Source organism: Paramormyrops kingsleyae, chromosome 11 (genome assembly GCF_048594095.1).
Source record: "Paramormyrops kingsleyae isolate MSU_618 chromosome 11, PKINGS_0.4, whole genome shotgun sequence".
Lineage (NCBI taxonomy): Eukaryota > Metazoa > Chordata > Actinopteri > Osteoglossiformes > Mormyridae > Paramormyrops > Paramormyrops kingsleyae.
The window spans coordinates 10,653,053-10,673,909 of NC_132807.1; the positions used below are offsets into that span (position 1 = coordinate 10,653,053).

Sequence of the window (20,857 nt, forward strand, 5' to 3'; positions counted from 1 at the left end):
TCACTTAAAAGATAAGAGCTTATAAGATAAGAGGCAATAACTAGTTGCTTTTTCAGAAAATTATACTGAAATGTATACAAATAGCAATCTGATAAGAATGAACTAATGCAGTAAAATAAGATTATTGCCTCTATCTTCTAGGAACAAACTACTTTAATGGTGGGTACGTAGGTGACATTCTCAAAAAAAATCATATATTTTTATTTATTTATGAATAAATCCTTACAAAAATCCTTTTGTAAGGCAGGAACTGTATGCTTGATTAATTATTCTGATTAGTAAAAATTAGTCTGATTAGTATAGAAGTCCATTTCCACCATGCAAGGACATTCCTGGTGCATATGTTTCTCTAAATGGCAGGACGCTGGATTACATGGCTTGTAACGGCTCAGTATATTTTAAATAGCGTCACCACCTCGTCAGCCCTTTCTCTTGTTTCCCTCTTGCTGCTTTCGACCGCAGATAAAATGTCATACATTTGTGTGATGTATGATGTAACTGGGGTGAAGTTTTCACTCTGTCTTCTCACACAGATATCTTGGCATTAAGCAGTAGGTGCACCGGTTAACTGAAAGAGTTGTTCATTACCACCTGCATAACAATATCAATGTCTGATTTAGCTGTTTTTTAATCCTTTTCTTTATAGTTCAAAAGTACCACACTCCTTGCAGCAATTTCATGATGTTCCAGATTTACCCTTATTGCCCGCAGAAACCACATCCATTTTTTCACTTAAGCTGTTCCACATTTTCACGATACACTAGATATAAATGATGAACATTTGACAAACATGCTTTATTTGCCATTTGCACAAGTACAGGTATGTCGGAATGCTTCCTTTCGCTGACCCCATCTTGCTTTCCATAGCCTGGGGGTCACAGCACAGGGTCAGCCAACGTGCAGCGCCCCTGGAACCGGAGGATAAGGGCTTTGCTTGAGCTGACGACCTTCTGATCACAGGCACAGAGGCTTAGCCCCCTCAGCCACTTTTACGACTTATAGCCTGTAGAGTTTCTGCTACACATTTGATCATTTATTTGCCCTCAAATATGCAACACTGTCCCAAAATACATAGGTGTGAGATTCCTCAGGCTTGTCTTGCCAGGACTGGACAGCATACAGTGACGAAGATTGGAAAGAAGTCCTCCGTGTATGCTAATGCTGCTGATGTGTTCTTGCCCCAGTTCTTGGTTATCTTGCATTACTGTGGCCCAGCTCAGGACAGTGTTACTGTACCAGTATAGTTAGTGAGGAAACACACTGGCCACATCTGGCATAGCATCCCAGTGACTCACTGTAAAATCACAGGTCATGACAATAAAGATACTGAAAACATTGGATAAATGCTTGAATAAATAACCCACTCAGTGGCCTAGTTACCAAGATTGTTTTCATGTGATGGTTTAGATTCAGGCTTCACACCTTGTCTCCCTTGTAATAATCCTTACTTTGGGGTGCATGTTTGGGATGTATTATTTTTCTTGAATTCAGATTGACCAGAAGTAGAACTAATGAAATGAGAATAGATTTGAAACAGGCCAAGACGTTAATCAAATGTCAGAAAACTTACTGCTGAAGGTCAGAAAACAAAACAAACAATATTTTTAAACAACTATCAAGATAGAGAGGAAACATGCTAGATAAGCAGAGGAAATTTACATACACAATTACTTTTCGTGGGAAAATGTTTCTGCCGTGCCTGGGAACTGGATGTTTTTCCACGGCCTGTGACGCTTAAAGACTTGGCATCGCTGCAGCCGGTAGATCCCCCCTCCAGCTACCCACACGGCTGCCATCTGTGTGAAATTTCCAGCATTGCATTGTTCTTCAGTTTCCTCTCAGCTCCTGCTTCTCTGGGAGATTAATACTTTATGTTTTGAATGTTCACTCCCTAGACGCAGAACGGTGACTGTGTAAGTTGCCGCTGACCTCCTGCACTTCCCCATCTTTATGGGATATGAACAGCACGTCCTCTGCGCTGGAGCAGGATGCCAGAAGAGGCTCAATCCCCCACAGAGATGGTTCACATTGAACAAACAGTCTGTGGTCCTGAACATAGCATTTAAATACAGGTCTTTATTTTTAGCTAAGCTTAGTTCATAGTTAATGTGCTGGTATTTCTTCCCACAAAATATGTATAAATATGGAAGCAACTGGGGTGGGAAATGGTCAAAAGGAAATGTAAGCATAGGGCAGTCTCACTCCGTTTGCATGTTCCGATCGTCAGCAGCAATAAATCGTCAGAAAGCTTTGGCATTACCAGAAATCGATCTCTTCAGTGTTTCTGAAGCCTGAAAGCTACTGAAAAATACACAGTCTCTTCCCCTACATTTCTGTCTATTTCTCTTGAGTGTGAAAATGAGTCTAATTCTAAATGTTTTACTTGTGGTTCCTTAACAGCATAACAAGCTGGTCATCTTGTCATTAGAATAACTCTCCCCATCAATGGACATCTCAGACCCATCTTTTCTGAGAACACCTCTGCAAACTCATCTGACCCCTGACCTTCACCAATCACACTATTGTTCTTAATCCTATCACTGACTTCAGGTTGAAAATACTGTCCAAGCCACAGAATGCATTTACAATAAAATTTCAGTTTAGTTTATCAAATCACTTCCATTTGGCATATAAATTGTTTTTTTTTCCTGAACCAAAACATTGATATGCAAAAATAAAAACAAGTTTATCTGCAAAACCTTTCATAAACCTTAACACATAGTTTCTAAAATAATTCATAAAATACACACATATATAACATCATAAAGCTTTGTTACACAGCTGTTGACAATTAAACACATTTTTTTTCATGTACCAATATGTCTTACAATTTGAAGTCTACATATCATCACAACTAATAAGAGCTCTTGGGATTAAAATGCCAATTCCACATGCAGTAAAAGGAGCTGGAGAGAGTTTTTCATTTCTTTGTGACGTTTCCGTGATCACTTACAGATTCTCCATGTATGCTGTCCCTTAAAACACCAACAGAAACAACCAAATTGTGCCAAGCTGTTTATCCAGATTCCAGAACACTATCTGCTTTTTAAATCTGTTCTGACATCAGATTCACAGCAGTACATCAGCCAAAAAAATAAAAAAGGTACATATTAGCATATTCAGATCCAGGCATCTCTTGCCAAATAGGGGTCTCTGGGCTGCAGACAGACTCAGTCTGAAGATGTATGCAACAGGGGTCTGCTTGCAGAAGATTTACTTTTTTGCATGAAAATGAATCTATATGTATATTTAAAAATTTCCTTTTCAGCAATGATAACATAATTTTAGATAAAAATGGGCAGAATGGGGGGGGGGGGGCTATTGCGTAACATTGCAGAGAGTCACAGGGCATGTTGATGACACTGCCAGAAATGAAGGTGCCTTTGCGTGTGTTATGGACTAAACAGTAGTTAGCAGTGCTGGAGCATATAGTCTGCCAAATTAAGCGAGTTCTCTTCCCACTGGCAGACACAGCTTTCGTAAAGTGTGTTACATAAATCTGCAGCTCCCTTTTACATAGAGCACAGAAGGGAGAATACAAGTAGCCTTGAGGTAAATATTGAAATGAACTGTTAAGTATTCAGGACACATTGAGAAAAGGTCAGAATTAGATTGCAGTGACTTTTCATTACGGATTATTTAAATTCTTAGTGTCTATTTAGATAAATGGCCTTAAACATTTTAGATTAGATAGATAAAGATGCTTTAGATTTGCTAAAGATAAATGATCAGTCAGTGACAATGAGAAAATGGGAACCGACTGTCATTCACAATTGTGGAGTTTAGGAGCATACTTACACTGACAGACTGACAATATATCTAAGCATTTTGACGCTCATGGTTAAAACGATGCTGATTGTACTTTTCATTTTGGTGGCACGGAGTAATTCTTTGGTGGAATTATTTGCTTTTGAGACACAATTGTTTTGGGCAAGTTACAGACGTTTGCAGCCGATCCTGCGCTATATGCATAAACTGTTTTGAGAAATGCTCTTACGGCCTTGAGAAGGAAAAGCAATCTAATAGCAATCTACAAAATATAGCTAAAATAATTTTAAATGAACATACGTCCTCGCTAGTAGCAGCGGTGGGTGGCAAACGTATCGGATATTTGCTCGGATGCAGAACAATGTGTTCAGCATATGTTTGCCCTCCTATGCAGAAGGTGGCGATATGACGCTACATTAAAATAGCGATATTTAATTTCGTAGAAGAAGAAAATAGCAATTCTGCTGTTTTAAAAAGCTTTGCAGCCACTAAGCGGCATTCCAGTGTCGGACGACAGGTTTGCCTCTGGAGGATAAGATACACATCGAGATACTGTAGGCAGAGGATACTTCCAACGTTTCTTAAACAACTCTTTGTAGTATTAATTTAAAAAGTTATTGTTCTTCAAAACGATATGTCTGATTTTTATTTTACAGAAGTGATCATGATAAATACTCAAGAAAGGTAGGCAAGAATTAAAAAAAAAATATTGGGGCTATACAGGATCCCGTAATCTAAGTGTTTTTTCATTATCTTGTTTTTCCTCAAACTTTTAATTAACCTGCTGACATTTTCGATTACTTTAGGCATAAACAATTAGTCATATTACTCCTTATATAATTGTAATTAAAAGGAAACTTTTATTAATAAAAGCCAAGAACGGATTGTGTATATGCACCTTGAGTATTAATATCTACATCAATTTCAGTGTAAAACTTTATAAACTTGCAGCTGTACTTTTACTTGCGGAACTTGCATTATTTATGTCATTATCTGGTTTTGAACTGTCTTCTGTTTTCTTGATATTCTCTGGATAGTGTTTAGTCACAGCATTTTCTTAACTTTTTAAGAAAATCCTTAATTTAGTCTTGATTTTTCCATTGTCAGCCTGTCGCATTGCAACCTCTCATTTTTCTAATTTCAGATAACAACAGAAACACTAGTCACATGCTGATTACCCTTACAAATCTTGCACGGTTAGTTAACTACTGTCTTGAATGAAGATTTAATTAACCGTAGCCTCATTTTGTAGAGAGACGGCAAGAATTAAATGTTCAAAACCTGTTTCCACCTATGGTGGTACGTTTTATTACTGATTTTGCGCTATCCTTCGGTAGAATATCATTAATCGCGATGTATATAATATCCACTGTCGGGTACATTGAAAACAAAAAGTCGTGTACTCGATCTGCCGTAAGGCATAGGTTGCTATTTTATGCTAAAAATCGGTTTAGCGATAATTCACTATGAAGAATAAAGATCGCTACACAAAACGCAGTGTTCTTTTTTTAGTGTTTCCAAGATAGGTCAGTACCCTATTTAAAATGTTCTCATGTCTCGAAAGGTCTTGAAGTTATCCTACACGGGGTCAAATAATATATCTCTGAATCGTTTAAATATAGGCTACTGTATTGCAATGTATTAGTGATAATAACCTTGAACATTATTCATTAAGCCTTTTTATCGTTATGCATGGCCATATAAAATGGGACATTTTTGTTTTGAATAGAAATATCGTGTTTTCATGTGTCCAGCAGGAAGATATGAAGGTATTTAAAAAACAAAACAAATGAAAAACATTTTTGTTGTGCCTCCAACCAGGCGCTTTCCGATGCTGAGTACAGATACGCCTGTCAGCTGTGCATGTCAGGGCTGAATGCAGATCTTGGCTGCCCCGGATCACACAGCCATTACGTAATCGCTGCCCGGGAGTACCGGCTTTAGCCCCGGCAGCATAATATTCCCGTTTTTACGGGTCAAAATCTCACTTAAAAATAAACATATCGTTAGGATGCAGCAAATAGAGTTTTGGAAATTTTACTTGACCTTTTGATCGCTCCATCCATCCATCCAAACCTCGTATGACCGCTTATTCTGATCAGGGTGGCAGGGTGTTCATTTTACATTTGCAGTTAATTACACAACACAGTATTACTGAATATAGGTTTTGAATGTCACATTTTAAAAGACTCATGCTATTTGATATGGAACACCATAATACTCAACATGTAATAAATAAACATACATATAAATGAATAAATAAGTAAATATTTCAACAATTAGTTCAATTTGTCCTTTTATTTTTAATTTCATAAAAGGTATATTTCATGATATCGTTTGTCTTCTAAATATAATCTTTAAATTGTATTTCGTAATAACGTTGATTCATTAGACAGTCATTATTATAAAAATATTATTTCACATAATGCAAATGTGATTACTGAAATTATTCAAACTGTATTTCACAATAAGTTCAGCTTTTCACATTGTTATATTTCCGAATGACGGTTTTCCGAACCAGATTTTTAATTAATAATGCCTCTTTTCAAAATAATAGTGCGGTCGGTTAATCACTTTGAAGGGGGTGGGATTGAGTTTGTTATTTGCTAATCCTTTTTCATCCATTATTCATCAGATTTAGGAAGTAATTCGAATAGTCGCAGGAAGCAAATTTTATTTTACAGGGAGTTTCGGAAATTCATTAATATTCATGAAGAAGCGCTACCTGATTGGCTGGTGAACGTGATCATCGACATGTGGCGTTATGGTAGCTTGTGTAGAGTTGCGTTACTTCACTAAATGGTGTCATGTAGTATTTCTGCTAAATTTAATATTAAGAATAAACTGCACTGTTTTACTAGTGACCGTTCAAGCAGTCCATCTTTTGAGCAAATGCTACCTAGAGCTTTTGTGCGTCGGGAGAAAGGTTCCACCTGACAGGCCAGGAATTGTAACTTAAACCCCAGAAACACTTATTTCTAGGAACCAAGTTATTTACAGATGTGTTTATCCATGGGGAACCCAGACCACCTTATCATTATAGGAAAAATATGTCCATTGGCTAAAGTGATCATACAGACCCAGTGAACTCAAAAACAGGTGTTTTGTAAAAATAACCCTTTCCCAGTCCATGTTATGAATGTGCCATATACGACCTGTTCATGCTGTTCCAACTTGTTAATTTCACCTATGAAATAAGGACAGAAAAGAAGGAAAAACCAAATCTTTGCAACATTCTAATTTTCAAAATGCATTTGGGGGCCATATTTATTGTGGGGAAAAAATCTCATTAATTCAGTCAGTAATCACTAAATGTCACTGTTACTGGGTCGTATATGGTACAATGGGCTGTAAAGCAAAAAAAAATTCTTGATGAATGGGTTGAATGTAAGGCAGAAATAAAAGGAAGGGTCATATATGACCCTGTGGGTTCCCCAGGGTTAAAGTGATGATATGAACATGGGCTTGTTTATGACGTGTCATTACTTCTGTCAACAAGGCCCAAGATTCAGGCATGCTTTTTGTCCCATTGAATTAAAATTAATTTTAGTGTTATTGTTGACATACCAAATACCCAAAAGGATCATTTCTTTATACTGATATATCTTGAATGTATGTAATACAGCAGCAGGATTCTTTATATTGTTGTTCAGATAAAATAGTATGCCAAGAGAAAGATTAATTTAGTATAATTTGTTAATGCATGACTATTTCTTCCTGTTGCCAAGGAAAAGGTGGAGGTGTTTTTAACATGGGGATAAACATAAAATTCAGCTTCGTGGCACCATGGGACTCTCAGGGCTTCCTGTATCCTAGTCACACCTGGCGCCATGGGAATCTCAGGGCTTCCTGTATCCTAGTCACACCTGGCGCCATGGGAATCTCAGGGATTCCTGTATCCTAGTAATGCCTGGTAGCATGGGAATCTCAGGGCTTCCTGTATCCTAGTAATGCCTGGCACCATGGGAATCTCAGGGCTTCCTGTATCCTAGTAATGCCTGGCAGCATGGGAATCTCAGGGCTTCCTGTATCCTAGTCACACTTTGTGCCTGGGGAATCTCAAGGCTTCCTGTATCCTAGTCACTTCTGGCTCCATGGGACCCTCAGGGCTTCCTGTATCCTCTTTACGCCTGGCTCAGGCTCCAAGGTGTAGGATGGCTCATAGAATTCTCTCGATGGACTGAGGGGGTGTTTGAGTGTAAGAGTTCAAAATTTTTTATGGTTGTTTCTATTTACATAATATTTTTGGGTTGTTTCTATTTACATTAACAAAAGATATTTGTGATGTTTTGGCATTTGCCCAGACTTGTGATTGGGTGGGCCAGGCTCCTCCCAGTCACCCTCATGTTTAGTTTAAATCAGTCCTACTGGCACAGTGAAAACACACTGAGCAGCACTGCCTCACTTTTCACCTGCTCTGGGTCCTCTTTGAATTTCTCTCTTAGCAGCAGCCCTCTGGCGGATTCTGCCGTTAACTGCTCCAGCCACCAGGCTCCTGGGCCTCTGTGGTGCTCCTGATGTTCCTCACCCACTGTTTAAGATCCCCGGTGGGCGAGGGACGGGCAGGGATCACTCCTTCGATGCACTCCTTCACAAGGTAAGACCATCACCTGTATTTCTTTCGCTGTTTCATTGCTATAATCTGTATAATACAGAAACTATATATATATATATACTGAAAAGCAGTGCATCTGTTCACAGCATGCAATTCACCTGCAATTCATCAGTTTAATTAGTGAAGCTAACTTTTTCGTTAGCAGATTATTGTTTCTGTTAACTGTGAAAATCATTAGAAGACCTTAGGTTTCAATAAATCTAGTTTCACTGAAAATCTGCTAACATTTTTTCACAAGTAAAGTGAATAAAGTTTAAAGGTCAAAAATGTTTGTAAACCGTAAAATCATACATATTTGTTCCTGTCTGTTATGAGCATGCCTGCAATAATCTATCTGGCTTGCTGTTGGCTGACTCCGTGTACACACAAGACATTATGAGTCCATAACTTGTTGGATTTAAGGTTTTAAGGGGATTTATGGGACCTGTACCACAAAGCTGAATTTCTTGCTTAGCCGGATAACTTGTCGGATTTAAGGTATCTAAGTTTAAATGGACTTAATCTTATTCCATTTACATTTAGTCCAAACTACCTTAAATTGAAGCTGAGACCCTCCTTTCTAGTTCTGGGTACATGGTGCCATGTTTGTAATCCTGAAGCTGTGTCACTGAGGGAAAAATGTCAGCACGGGCCTGGTGTGAAATAGAGCTCCCACAAAAACACTTATATCTGACAAGTGGAATATCATAGAAAGTACATTTTAATGCAGATTTATTCCAGAGACTCTACAGAATCCAACATTATTGATAAGGTAAGTCATAAATATCCCCAGTTAATCACTCTAGTTTGACAGATGGGACTTCAGGGTTAAACAGACTAAAATTTTAGTTCTCTAGGTATGTTTTTAAGGGTTTCAGAACCAAAAACCAAACCGAAGCTAAATTCATATAATAGAAGTTAGAGGCTATCATTAGCCTCCACTATTTTATTTTATTTTTTTTGTGGTTTTTAAGTTTAGCGTTATTGAATAAAATTTTGCACTTAGTGGATTAGTGGTTATCTAGCTGTAGCTCACCAGTAGGACTAGATAACCATAAATTATTTAGAAACTGGAGATACAAATTCAAGTAATGAATCAGCCCTTCATTTTTTTGGCCGTTTCTCTACCTTCGCCCTTATCTGCGCACTTCAGGATGACAGGCTAACCGTAACACAGACCACCCCAGTGAATGGGAAGCCCAGCGTCCTGCACTTCCAGCACCGGCTGACTGAGCACAGAGCTTCCTTCTGGGAAGGTGTGCTTAATGCAGACAGCCTCTTCCTGCAGGTCCCTGAGGGAGAGCTCTTAGAAGGCAGCAGGGAAAGGTATGAGCTCATGCACATAACGTACTTCAGTCCTCAAGTGGATATGCAAATTGGAACAAAGAGCTATGGTGTCAAGAGCTGTATATTTGTCGTACATACTGTATGTGTTCAAAATTAGGAATATGTGTTAGATTCATTTCTATGGCTGTCAGTTACCAACGTGATTAGTATTGATATATTTGTCCCATTACAGATACATAATCATTCTCATGTGTTGCATTTCCTGCCCCTTGTTTTACAGCCTCACCAGTCTACTTCAGTTCACTGAAGAGAATTTAAAAGTCAGCTGTGTGTTCCTTTGGTTCCCCAAAAGCAGGGAAGATAGATGTAAGAGCAATCCTTTAAATATAATTGCAACACTTTACTTGAGGTGGCACAAATAATGTAGTAGTAGTAGTCTTACTTACTTCATCAATTAACCCATAGCTGTTAGTTACGTACAGATTGTTCATTCATCAGTAATCAGTCATGACGATTCATGTATTTCATGCAGGAACTATATTTGTTCATGATTTATTCTTGAGTAGTAACTGAGTAACTAAGTTATTTGTGAGCCCTCAAGTAAAGTGTGACCATCTGATTTTATGTTTAAAAAAAGCACACAGAAATTATACTGAATACAGATTCCTTCCTTGTAGATAATTAGCTGTGCTCTGTATTCAGAGAGGGGTCTATTCAGAATTTTTGCAAATCTGAGTTGATATTTATTCCTACACATATTAGTTATGCTTTAGGTTTGTGTTTTGTTTGTATATATATTTTTAAGTTGACAGAAGAGAAGAGACTTGCCTTGTCCTTGTGTCTTCCAGTGTGGATTACAAAGACCTTTCACTATATGGGCTTTGAAATCGTGAAGCCAGGTCACCCTCTGGTACCGGCTCAGGCTGGCCTCCTGTTCATGGCCTACTCGCTGGATCCTTGTGGCCCCGATGAAGAGTGAAGACAGCAGAACCAGCTCAGGGCGTCCTCTGGTCCTCCGCTCCGTCGTCACGCGCATGTGGGATTCCCATGCATGGTGTGTGTCATGGGTCGGTCCCTTGGTCTTTCAGTGAGTCAGCCAACCAGAGGTGCTCAGTGAGGTCAGATTAACTGAGAGACCTCCTCAGTCCATCCTAAATAAGCAGCCTTTGCCAAGGAGGAATTCACAATTGGTTCATTTGGTGCTATATGTGCTGCACGTTCTCCTAAGCCTCGCACCAACTGTCTGTGTCTGTATCCTTATGTAGAAGTACTTTTCACAACAGATACTGTCTACAAGAAGAACCAAAAAGGGCAAGAAAGAGGTAAAAGAAATATAAACGGGAACAATATTATCAAGTTAATTACCAGTACTGCTGGAGCAGCGCACCAGTTACAGCAGGCTCTTCTTGAGTGATGTTTCAGAGCAACAGCATCTTATCACATCCTTTCTGTGACACTTCAGAGACTATCTGTATTTCATCCATACAAGCTTAGTATAACCAAAGCAAAAAATTAACATTAAATTGTTGTTTATCAAAGGTTAACTAACTGGTTTAATCTTACTGTAGATGTTATATAAACATAATGGAGCAGAAGAGCATCATTTCAGAAGCCCCAAGCCTGTCTGAGAAGGCTGCTGTCTGTCTAGATGGCTTAAGTCGGGAACAAGACTGTGGCTGTACAGAGTGATTACGTGCCTCTGCAAACGTGTAACAATCACACGTCTCAGTTTTACTGTAAAATGCCCCCATTATTCAAACCTTTTCTTACCGGTAACTAAGGAGTAGTACAGTGGCAGTAAAAGTAGGTGCATTGATGTACAAAACTGGCCTTTTGGTTCTGATTCACACCTAGTGTGACTCCCTACTTTTACAGGTTTGTGTTTGTCGTCACCTGCCAACTTCTGAACTTTCCAAGCAAGTGATTCTTCCACAGAGCAGCTTAATCAATCCCATACAGATCACATGTGATACACACAGTCATGTAATCAGAAGGATTTGGCTCACATTTGAAGAAAGCTACTGTTGGATTTGTAAACTTACTATGTTTTTTTATGACTGTCAAATGTAAAACATTAAGATCCACTTAGCAATACATGTGTTTATTTTTAATAGTCTGTTTCTTCCTGTCTGTACTATAATTACATTGCCAAAGTATAATTGAAAAAAAAGTGGAGTAGCTCTATATTGCATTGTTATCAAGGGTGGAAAGACTACTGAAATTCCTACTCAAGTAAAAGTAGTCTACTGTTACTTTAAAAAAAACAACTCTGGATAGAGTAAAAATACCTCTCCTAGAAACTACTGAGTACTGAGTGAAAGTGTCTTTCTTTTGTAAGTAGTGAGATTCTTCATTATGTGTTTTCCCCTCATTGTAATTTACAAATATAATCAACCTTCCCTTTTGCTTTTCAGAAGTAATTGAAAAAGAAAGGCATCATGTAAGTTAATTGTGGCTTACAATTAATGCAGTACAAAGACCCTTCAAACATAAAAATAAATAAAACAAGCACTAGACATTAATCAACTCAGTGTGTCATGCTGCAATATTTTATGTGCTTAGGCATACAAAAATAAATCAATAATCTCAGGATTGCACAAACTTTACAGCATTGGCCAGAGACACACATGGTGTGACGGTCCAATCAAATGTTACAAGTACTTAAAAATAATATTGTGACTTGTGCTGTGCTTATTTGTGGACATTACATTTTTGGTTAATAACCTATTGTGAGAATGCACTGATTTTAAGTTTTTTTTTTTGGTATGACTGGCTACATAAATTCCTCTCAAAGGAGTCAAAAGGCGGCAAAAATTGGAACCAATAAAATCAGTAGGCTAAAACTTAGGTAAAGTTAGGGATACAGTTGACACACCGGGACTGTAAATAGCTGCACAAAAGTGCACTCAAATAAAAGTGAGTAAATAGTTAGTACTGTTACAGTACTGAAAAGTGTACTCAAGTAAAAGTGCACCAGTTTTAACCTAATTAATAAACAAAACATTCTGAAAAAACTACAAGAGTATTTGTAGTTTGTTACACAAGACAAATACAATCTGAGTCAAAAGCTTGGACATTCCAAGCTGCCTACAAAGGTGGGTGAAACTGTCACATCACATGACCTGGCCACCTGATCTAAACACAGCACAAATGGTTTTGGAGGAGTCTGACCAGAGCGTGAAGGAATAGCGGCCAATGGGTGCTCAGCATATCTGGGACCTTCAGGACAGCTGGAACAGCATTCCAGGAGGCCACCTCATGGAACTGGCGTAGAGGAGACAGTAGGGTCAGCCAGTCCCTGGAGCAACTGGGGTTAACACTTTTCAAAAATGAATATACATACACACACACACACACCCTCTCTCTCTTTCTCTCTCTCGAAACTGAACCCTACACAAACAGGCAGTTAAAACATTTATATCTGTCATACATGTACCGAAAGGAACGTTGATTGCATTAAGTTAACAGTCTGAGTTTCTCACTGCTGAAGTGGTTGTCTCCTACATCAGCGCCTTCAGCTAAATTTATATACAGTGACAAAAGTGAAGCAACGTTACGTTTTCTCCAAGGCTGTGGGACTTTGGTTGAGATACCACCTTCTCATTCTTCCTTGACTGTCACAGCAGAGCGTGACCAGCCAGCAACATTTAATACCTCCAGACAGCCAAGGAATACAATCATATTCCCATTCTAAGCTGGATCACACAGCGTCCCTGCAGCAATGCCCGTGTGCCCATTGCGGCATCAGAATACACACACACTCATGTCAAACTCCTTCCCACATTGCCGGTGCAATATGTTCCCTTTTAAACAACGTTCTATATTTGTCAAATTTTCCACATACAGTATAGTGGACCCTTGACTTACTAACTCAATTCGTTCGCGAGGGCTGGTCGTAATTCAACACTATTTTCCCCCGTAAGAAATAATGGAAATACTCATAATGCGTTATGAACCTCCCAAAGCACCCCTTACCTAACCTTTTCATAATAAAAAGGGTTGTATAATACGCGTAATTTACGTATATTACGTGCAACTAGTTTTCGGCAGCCCCTTTATTAGCACTGGTTGCTTCACCATGCCTAGCTACGCTATGAACTCCAGTTCTCGCTTTAACATTGTGAAACCACCCCTTACTGGCACGAAATTGCCATTATCACTCGTTGATTGCTTATATTTTATGAGATCTGCATTTATAGCCCTAGCTTTTTCACAAATTATCGACTGCCATCTGCCTTATCCACACTAATAATAGCCTTTCTACCTCGAGCGGCTGTTGATCATGACTTACTAATTGAGTAACACCTTTAGCAACGCTAGCTTCCTTATACAAATCTTTTCTTTGTAAGGTTGTCGAGATGGTGGATTTCGACATGCTGTACATATGGTAATAAACCTAGAATAGCGTTAGAGGCTGTAAGGAAAGAGTAGACTACCACAAAATGTCAGCTACGATTACAAAGGTAAAGTTTTACTAAATACAATTCATGCAGCGACCCCCCGGGTCAGGACTGGGTTCACGTTACAGTTCTGCACAGTTATCCCCCCCTAGCGGACAAACCCTTCCAAGCGCGTATCGACACACGTCACCACACAGTGAATCTCGCGCCACGCAGCATACCGGTTAGGGCACTGCACGCAAATAGTACCACAATGCACGTGAAAGCCCACACTCCAGGTCAGGCAAAAGATCCGCGAGCGTGTGCAGTGCCTTTTGATCCCACCCCGACCATTAGCTGGCCGCACTGCCTTCTTAAAATACATAGAAAACAAACAAAACAAGGACAAGATATAAACTTAGCTTTCCCCCGAGGATCAAGACCCTTCCCCGGGGTCTAAGGTTTAGCCCTGGCCGGACCTTTTCAAATCCAGGAGGGAAGGAAAGTTGAACACCGATCCAGCCCTTTGCAGACTCTGCTTTTCACGTCTGTGGAGAACCTCTGACTGAGAAGCTGCTGTCGCACTCCTAGCCCCCCAGTCCACTGTCGTCATCCTAACCCCCTCCGGAACCTGACCATGCAGCCCGCTACCTGTCTTCACCGGTCTCATATTTCTGCACAATTTGCATCTTCTTTTCAATTGTGATTGCTTTCTTTACCTTCTCTTCCTTCCTTAGCTTCTTTTGTAGCTTTTTTTGGGCTATTTTGATAATTAACTAAATTGATTATATAAAGCACTGCACTGACCAAAATTATGTCCACAAACAGACGTATCTGGGCTCAGACTGATGCTTATGGACGCCTCTCGGCTCTTTGTTTACAGCCGCAAAAGTGGATACACGTTTCGGCCTGGACCGGCATTTGGGTCGTAACCCAAGACTTTGGTTGTATGTAAATCTAAAATTTTGGTTGCAACCCAAGTTGTAGTTCATAATTCGAGGGTCCATTGTACAGTCATTTACCAACAATGTTAAGCACAGAGACATTTCTCTTGATAAATCACATAATCTATGATGTATTTGAGAAACCGGTACAACTCTCTGATGTCTTCACCTGAGGTCAAACACGTCACAGGTCCTGGGCGCCTAGACCTCTGGCTCTGTGTGATCTAACAGCCACGCTCATGTTCGAGTTCCATACATCACAACAGTCCCAGTCCAGGGATAAGGCCCCGATGTCTTTAGAACCCAGCAACGCCCATGCCTGAGGTACACTGCTTAAAAGACATTGTCTTAGCCTTTTTTGGCTGTAATAGTGCATCTGCTCTGAGAGAATAGAGTGGGGATCATAGATTGGGACACCAGCCAGGACGTCGTACACCAAGGTTTTATTAAAGAAAAACACATACAGATAAACTAAGTGGCGTTCTGATGATGCAGATCCATGGGGTTAGAAAAGGGACACATCACTTCTCCTTCTCCTTCTGCTCCTTCTCCTTCTTGTCCTTCTCAGCCTTGGCCTCCTCTGCCTCATGTTTCTTGATCAGCTCCTCCACCTCCTTCTGTTTGAGAACCTTGATCCTGGTCTTGCCATTCTCACGGGTCAGTGTGGCAATTTCCACTGTGATTTGGCCAGGGAAACTGTCAGTCACGGCTAAGGGCCACTGTCAAATATGTAACACTCAAAAGCACTTAGTTAATTGGGCTGTGAAAGCGTAGACCATACCATATAAATATGGGGTTCATTATATCCCCCAGTCGCAGGATATCTGACTGAAATTATCCATGTTTATGAAGGCAATCATCCATTCAAATTTAAGCACACACAGTACAGAGAATTATGAAGGTTTGGCGCTATAAAGCTCACCTTTCTCAGCAGACAGCTTACTGACATCCATCGTCTTGTTCAGCACTTTGACGGCTAATGCCAGGGCAGCAGAGAGCGTCATCTCTCCTTCTTTGAAGTCCTGCTTCAGCATAGACACAGCTGCCTAGGGAAGCACAGATGATGGCTTTTAGACACTGGGAAATAAGTTAATACTTATCAATACACAGTGAGCTTTTGATTTTTGTCTAATTCCATTTAAAGCACTCAAATTACTGTATACATGTGTAAAACTGTCATTTCAAATCCCTGGGTTTACCTGCAATTTTACATTTCTCTGCAAGCGGCATCAGTGTAACTGTATGTGGAACAGAATCTTGAACCTTCAATCAAAGCCTGAGGCAAGAATTGGTTTGCGGTACTTAATGGTTCAACACTGCCACCTAGTCTCAAACCCTTGCATGACTTTGTAAATCTACGAGAGCTAGTTGCTGTGGTGGATCACTGCATGATTCAGGTTTCTGTTTCCTCCAATGGAATCAATTTCTGATTCCAAATGACAAAATGTGTGTCATTCACTTTTAAGATTTAGTCTTTGTCCCCAAACAAGAAATGTGTTTACCATTTCAATTTGTACTAGCAGTGATTACACTAGACTGTACACAAAAAAAAATCACATCACTAGATCCTTTTTACTTTGTAGACAAACTAGGACCTTAACAGCTAATCAATAATGTTGACAAATTGCAATAAAAATAATTATGAGTTTGAGTTGTCACCTATTGATAACATTTTTGCAGTTTGCTGAGTATACTGCACATTATGTAAATATGTAAATGTAAATTATTAGCAGATGCATTTGTACAAAGCGACACACAATTTGGCAAAAAGCACATCAAACATATGTGCCGTCAAGGAGCCAGCTAGCATTAGGTACAGCTAGGCTGGTGTCGCAACGGTAACGGTGGTTTAACGTAGAATTGTTAGCAACCTTAATAGGGTGCAGATCAATTCTGTCCGGACATGAGACCAAAGCATCAAAAGTGTGGAATCGCTTTAATCTTGCATCAAAGAAGTTAGTACCCTGCACCATCTGCCAAACCAATATATTAAACAGATTCTTTTTGGGCTTTAATGGTACTTGCATGACTCATGTGCCGCTCAGTTATACCATTTTCGGTTGGGTACACACAATGAAACGAATTAATACATTTACTGACATTACCAAAACCTAAATCCACAAGTAGATGTTCAACACGGAAGACCCAGGAGAGCCTATGAACCCTCCTGAGTCGTGTAAATCAGTCATTTGGGAATACAGTTTCCCAGTAAATTACACCAATACCGGAGTTCTGAACGGATTAAGTTCGAGTTCTGAGGTACCACTGTATTAGTCTGCTTTGTTCTACTCAGTAACAATTTTCACAAAAAAACAAATATTAAAGTGCAAATTGTGCAATTATTGGTAAATGAAATAAATCATAAAAATATCAATGTATAGTACACAAGTCTTACAATAGCACTCAGTGAAACTTAAGTAGTAATCAATCAACCTTTAGAAGGAAAGGACATCTACTTTGCATCATTTTACTGTGATCAGCACTGGTCATACATACATGCACTCAGAAGTTTTGCTTTCTCCATCCTTCAGCGTAAGACACTGTAATATTTCCCACACAGCCAACATAACTCCGACACACTTCAACTGACACTTGTTACTTCCGGCTACACCTATTCTCGATAACAAATCAGAGCAGTTTTTTTTAACTCCTCACCCATTAAATTTTTTGTCAGTAACGGCCCAATACCAATAGCTGCTACTGGTTCAGTGCCATCTCTAATAAAAACATCAATTTCAAAACAAATGGTGCCACTATATCAGAATTGCACTAAAACTGAGGGGAGTAACGAAGTGTAAATTTCGTGAACCATTCTATATTTGAATGCTAGACTCTGCATAAAGTTAATTAAATGTGACTTAAAATACCTCTTGATTTTTTTTTTAATAAAGCATTTGCACCTTTTTTAAAACCTTTTAATTGATTAATTGCTTGATCACATGATTAACCAGTTAAAATAATTTTTGGCAGCCCTAAAACGCAAGGAAAAAACTTGAGAGATCTATTAAAGAATTAATGTATTACGTACAGCCTATTACAGGTCACAATTACAGTACAAAATTAAGCTGAGACCAAACAAAAGACTTACTGCACTATTGTTGCCTATGCAGGTGGCTTTCCAGCCTCCGTAGTTTCCACTGGGGTCGCTCTGATACAGCTGGAAGCCGTAGTGTTTGTCCCACCCCATGTAGAGCAAAGAGACCCCGAATGGCCTCTTCCCTGTACGGCAGGAAAGACACTGGTTACAGTCAGCTCTTTTTAAATAAATCATCCTGAGAGAATGTGTGCTTGCCGATTCCGCTCTACCTCCAAACTGTGTGTAGGCCTGTTTGATGTCACATAAGGCTGTCACCAGCTGCTCACAGGGAATTGGCTCCTGGTATTGTAGCAAATACCTTAGCAGAAAAGGGTAGGAAGGTGAAAACAGTATTTTAAAAAGTATGCCAAGAAAGAAGCTTTAAAAATGGGAAAACAGAAAGAAAACTAATTCTGCCACCTACCCAGCCCCCCCCCCACTTACCTCTGTGCTATTAGCCTCAGCTCATTGGTCAAAACATTGGCGTCTGATGTAATTCCAGCGACACTGCAGGCCATGTCCCTGCAAGACAAAGCAGCACAGGCCAAGTCCTTATCTTCGTTTTCTTTGTGAAATGGGAGTTTATAATAGATTTTCAGTAGATGTACAAAAACATACTCATTAAGTTTGTAGATCTTTTCTGAAAAGAAAACTTCATCAAGCAGCTTGTGAATGTTTCGCCTCTCTGCCGCCAACAAGACTCCATCATTGGCCAAAATGCCCAGGCATGTGCCAGCGTGACCAATGGCTTCCATGGCATATTCTACCTGGTAGAGCCTTCCTGCCAATCAAAAAGAAAGGAAAAAAAGTTTATGGAGCAGCTTCCTGCACAGCGATATGGATATGATTAGAGGAGGTCTAATAAAGAAAAACTCCACTTTCACATAATTTCTGTAATGAACTTCCTGATAACTACTGCATTACAAAAATAACAATGAAAAATAGATCACCACTAAAACAAATAATTGATAAATCGAATCTCTTGCCTTCAGGAGAGAAGATGGTTGTCCGTGAATCATATCTACGAGACTGGAATAAAAGTCATAATATGCAATATCATTACATGTAGAAGGGAAAGGAAAGAAAAACAAAAAACTAAAAACCATTATAAATGGTTTCACCCCTAAACAATTCAATCTTTTGTGTGACTAATTTACGGATCATAAATATTTTCACAATAACGTGTTTAAACACCCTCACTCAGGAAACTTATTAAATTATTACTTAACATTTAATATAACCATTCAATTCACCAGAGTAAAAAGTACCACCCACTTACCATGACTGAGTTGCCTTACAAAAATCAAAAAAAAAAAACCTGCGTAAGCAAAAACAAACGGGTTAGCCTCTAATCCAAATTCCACACACAGCACGATATACTATTTAGTATATTAAAACTTCTTGATCACGAGAATGAACCTCTTGAAATTTTTTAAGCAAATGTAAAACGTTAGTGTGGTATCAACCTCTAGTCAAACATGGACTTTCTAAAAATGTAGACTGTTAGACAAATGCCAGATGGTTCAGACTACGTGTACTGTTTGCTGCGGGGTCCCATATATATTATTTTGGCCAGAAAATTACATCATCCTCCATCAACCGAAAGACGACCGATTCAAATAAAATATAAGGTGCCTTCCTATAGTCATAATAATCGGGTAAATCTAAATATCAAAATTTTAGATACAGAATACACTTTTTCGAAGGACTAGCCAACTAGAAAAAACATTGAATATTAAGGCAGGTAGCTAGATACTGGGACGATTCAGAAGACAGAAAGGCTATACAGGTGAAGTGAAAGTGAAACGTAGCCCATATAGAGGGCAGAAAGTTACCTAGCCTTTAAATACATAACGCTGAAATTAAAAATATATACATTTTGAGCATTTAACTGCAAATTTTAACTGAACAGTAACCTAGAGATTACCAACATGAAACATATATACAGTCATTGTACAGCTAGCTAGGGCTAACATATTAGCTAAAGGGGCAAGAATGAAGCAGCAACTTTCGAGCTAGTGAAGCAGGCCAAACCGCTAGCGAAGCACCGGCTGTGCTCCCCCAAAAGCATATATTTTAAAATAATAAAATCAAGTGAAAATAATCATTTTAATGAGGCGTGGAATAAAACCATTTAATATTCTGGAGAAATAAAAGCAGCTGTATTATTACCTTATTAAATTCAGTCCCGTCAGTATGTTGTTGGAGGAAACAGGAGACCTGGCCAAACGACTCCGCTAGAGATTAGTCAACGTGAAACAAATCCAGACAGAGCCTAGATATGGCCCAATATTCAAATAGCGCCCTCCGATGTCAAGGAGGTAAAATGCACAAAAACGAGTAATTCAGCTTGTACTGTATTCGGGTTGACTCTTGACTGATAACACTTTCAGCTTTCTGTTGCTGTCATAAATGGGATATGTCACATGATGTACCACAAACAAACAAAACAAATAAAGCCATTTGAAAATATAGCATGACAGATTTAGGGGGCCCAGCACTTCCCCCCGCTTGCCAAAATCAACTGAGTGATTGAAAGTGCGGGGCGGAGATGTCTAGCTACTCCCCTGACCCGTCATGCTAATCCATAACTGTCTTTCTGTCAATGGTCTACCGATACATTAAGTACAGTATATATTTTTATTTTGACAAAATGCATAATTGATACTCTCATGTGTTCTATGTGTCACGTGATATACAAAATACCAGATCACTTGCTCTCAAGAAAAACATCCCTAGAGAAATTAACAGGGACCCCTTGCCTGAGTTTGTGGTTCATATCAGAATCAGAAATACTTTAATTACCCTG

General features: G+C 39.1%; 1 protein-coding gene and 1 pseudogene across 1 annotated transcript; one reads left to right on the forward strand and one right to left on the reverse strand.

The window, feature by feature from the left end:
- The first annotated feature begins 4,211 nt into the window (after positions 1–4,211).
- LOC111841331 (ornithine decarboxylase antizyme 2-like) lies at positions 4,212–11,952 on the forward strand (annotated as a pseudogene).
- A 3,448-nt stretch (positions 11,953–15,400) lies between these two features.
- Positions 15,401–20,328, reverse strand: psma4 (proteasome 20S subunit alpha 4). Its single transcript, XM_072718033.1, has 9 exons — positions 20,221–20,328; positions 19,328–19,366; positions 19,035–19,077; positions 18,667–18,829; positions 18,493–18,570; positions 18,279–18,367; positions 18,061–18,191; positions 15,895–16,018; positions 15,401–15,648 (listed from the first exon to the last, which is right to left on the reverse strand). The coding sequence occupies exons 2-9, from the start codon at positions 19,328–19,330 to the stop codon at positions 15,494–15,496; spliced, it is 786 nt and encodes a 261-aa protein (XP_072574134.1). The 5' UTR covers positions 19,331–19,366; positions 20,221–20,328; the 3' UTR covers positions 15,401–15,493.
- Positions 20,329–20,857: the final 529 nt, after the last annotated feature.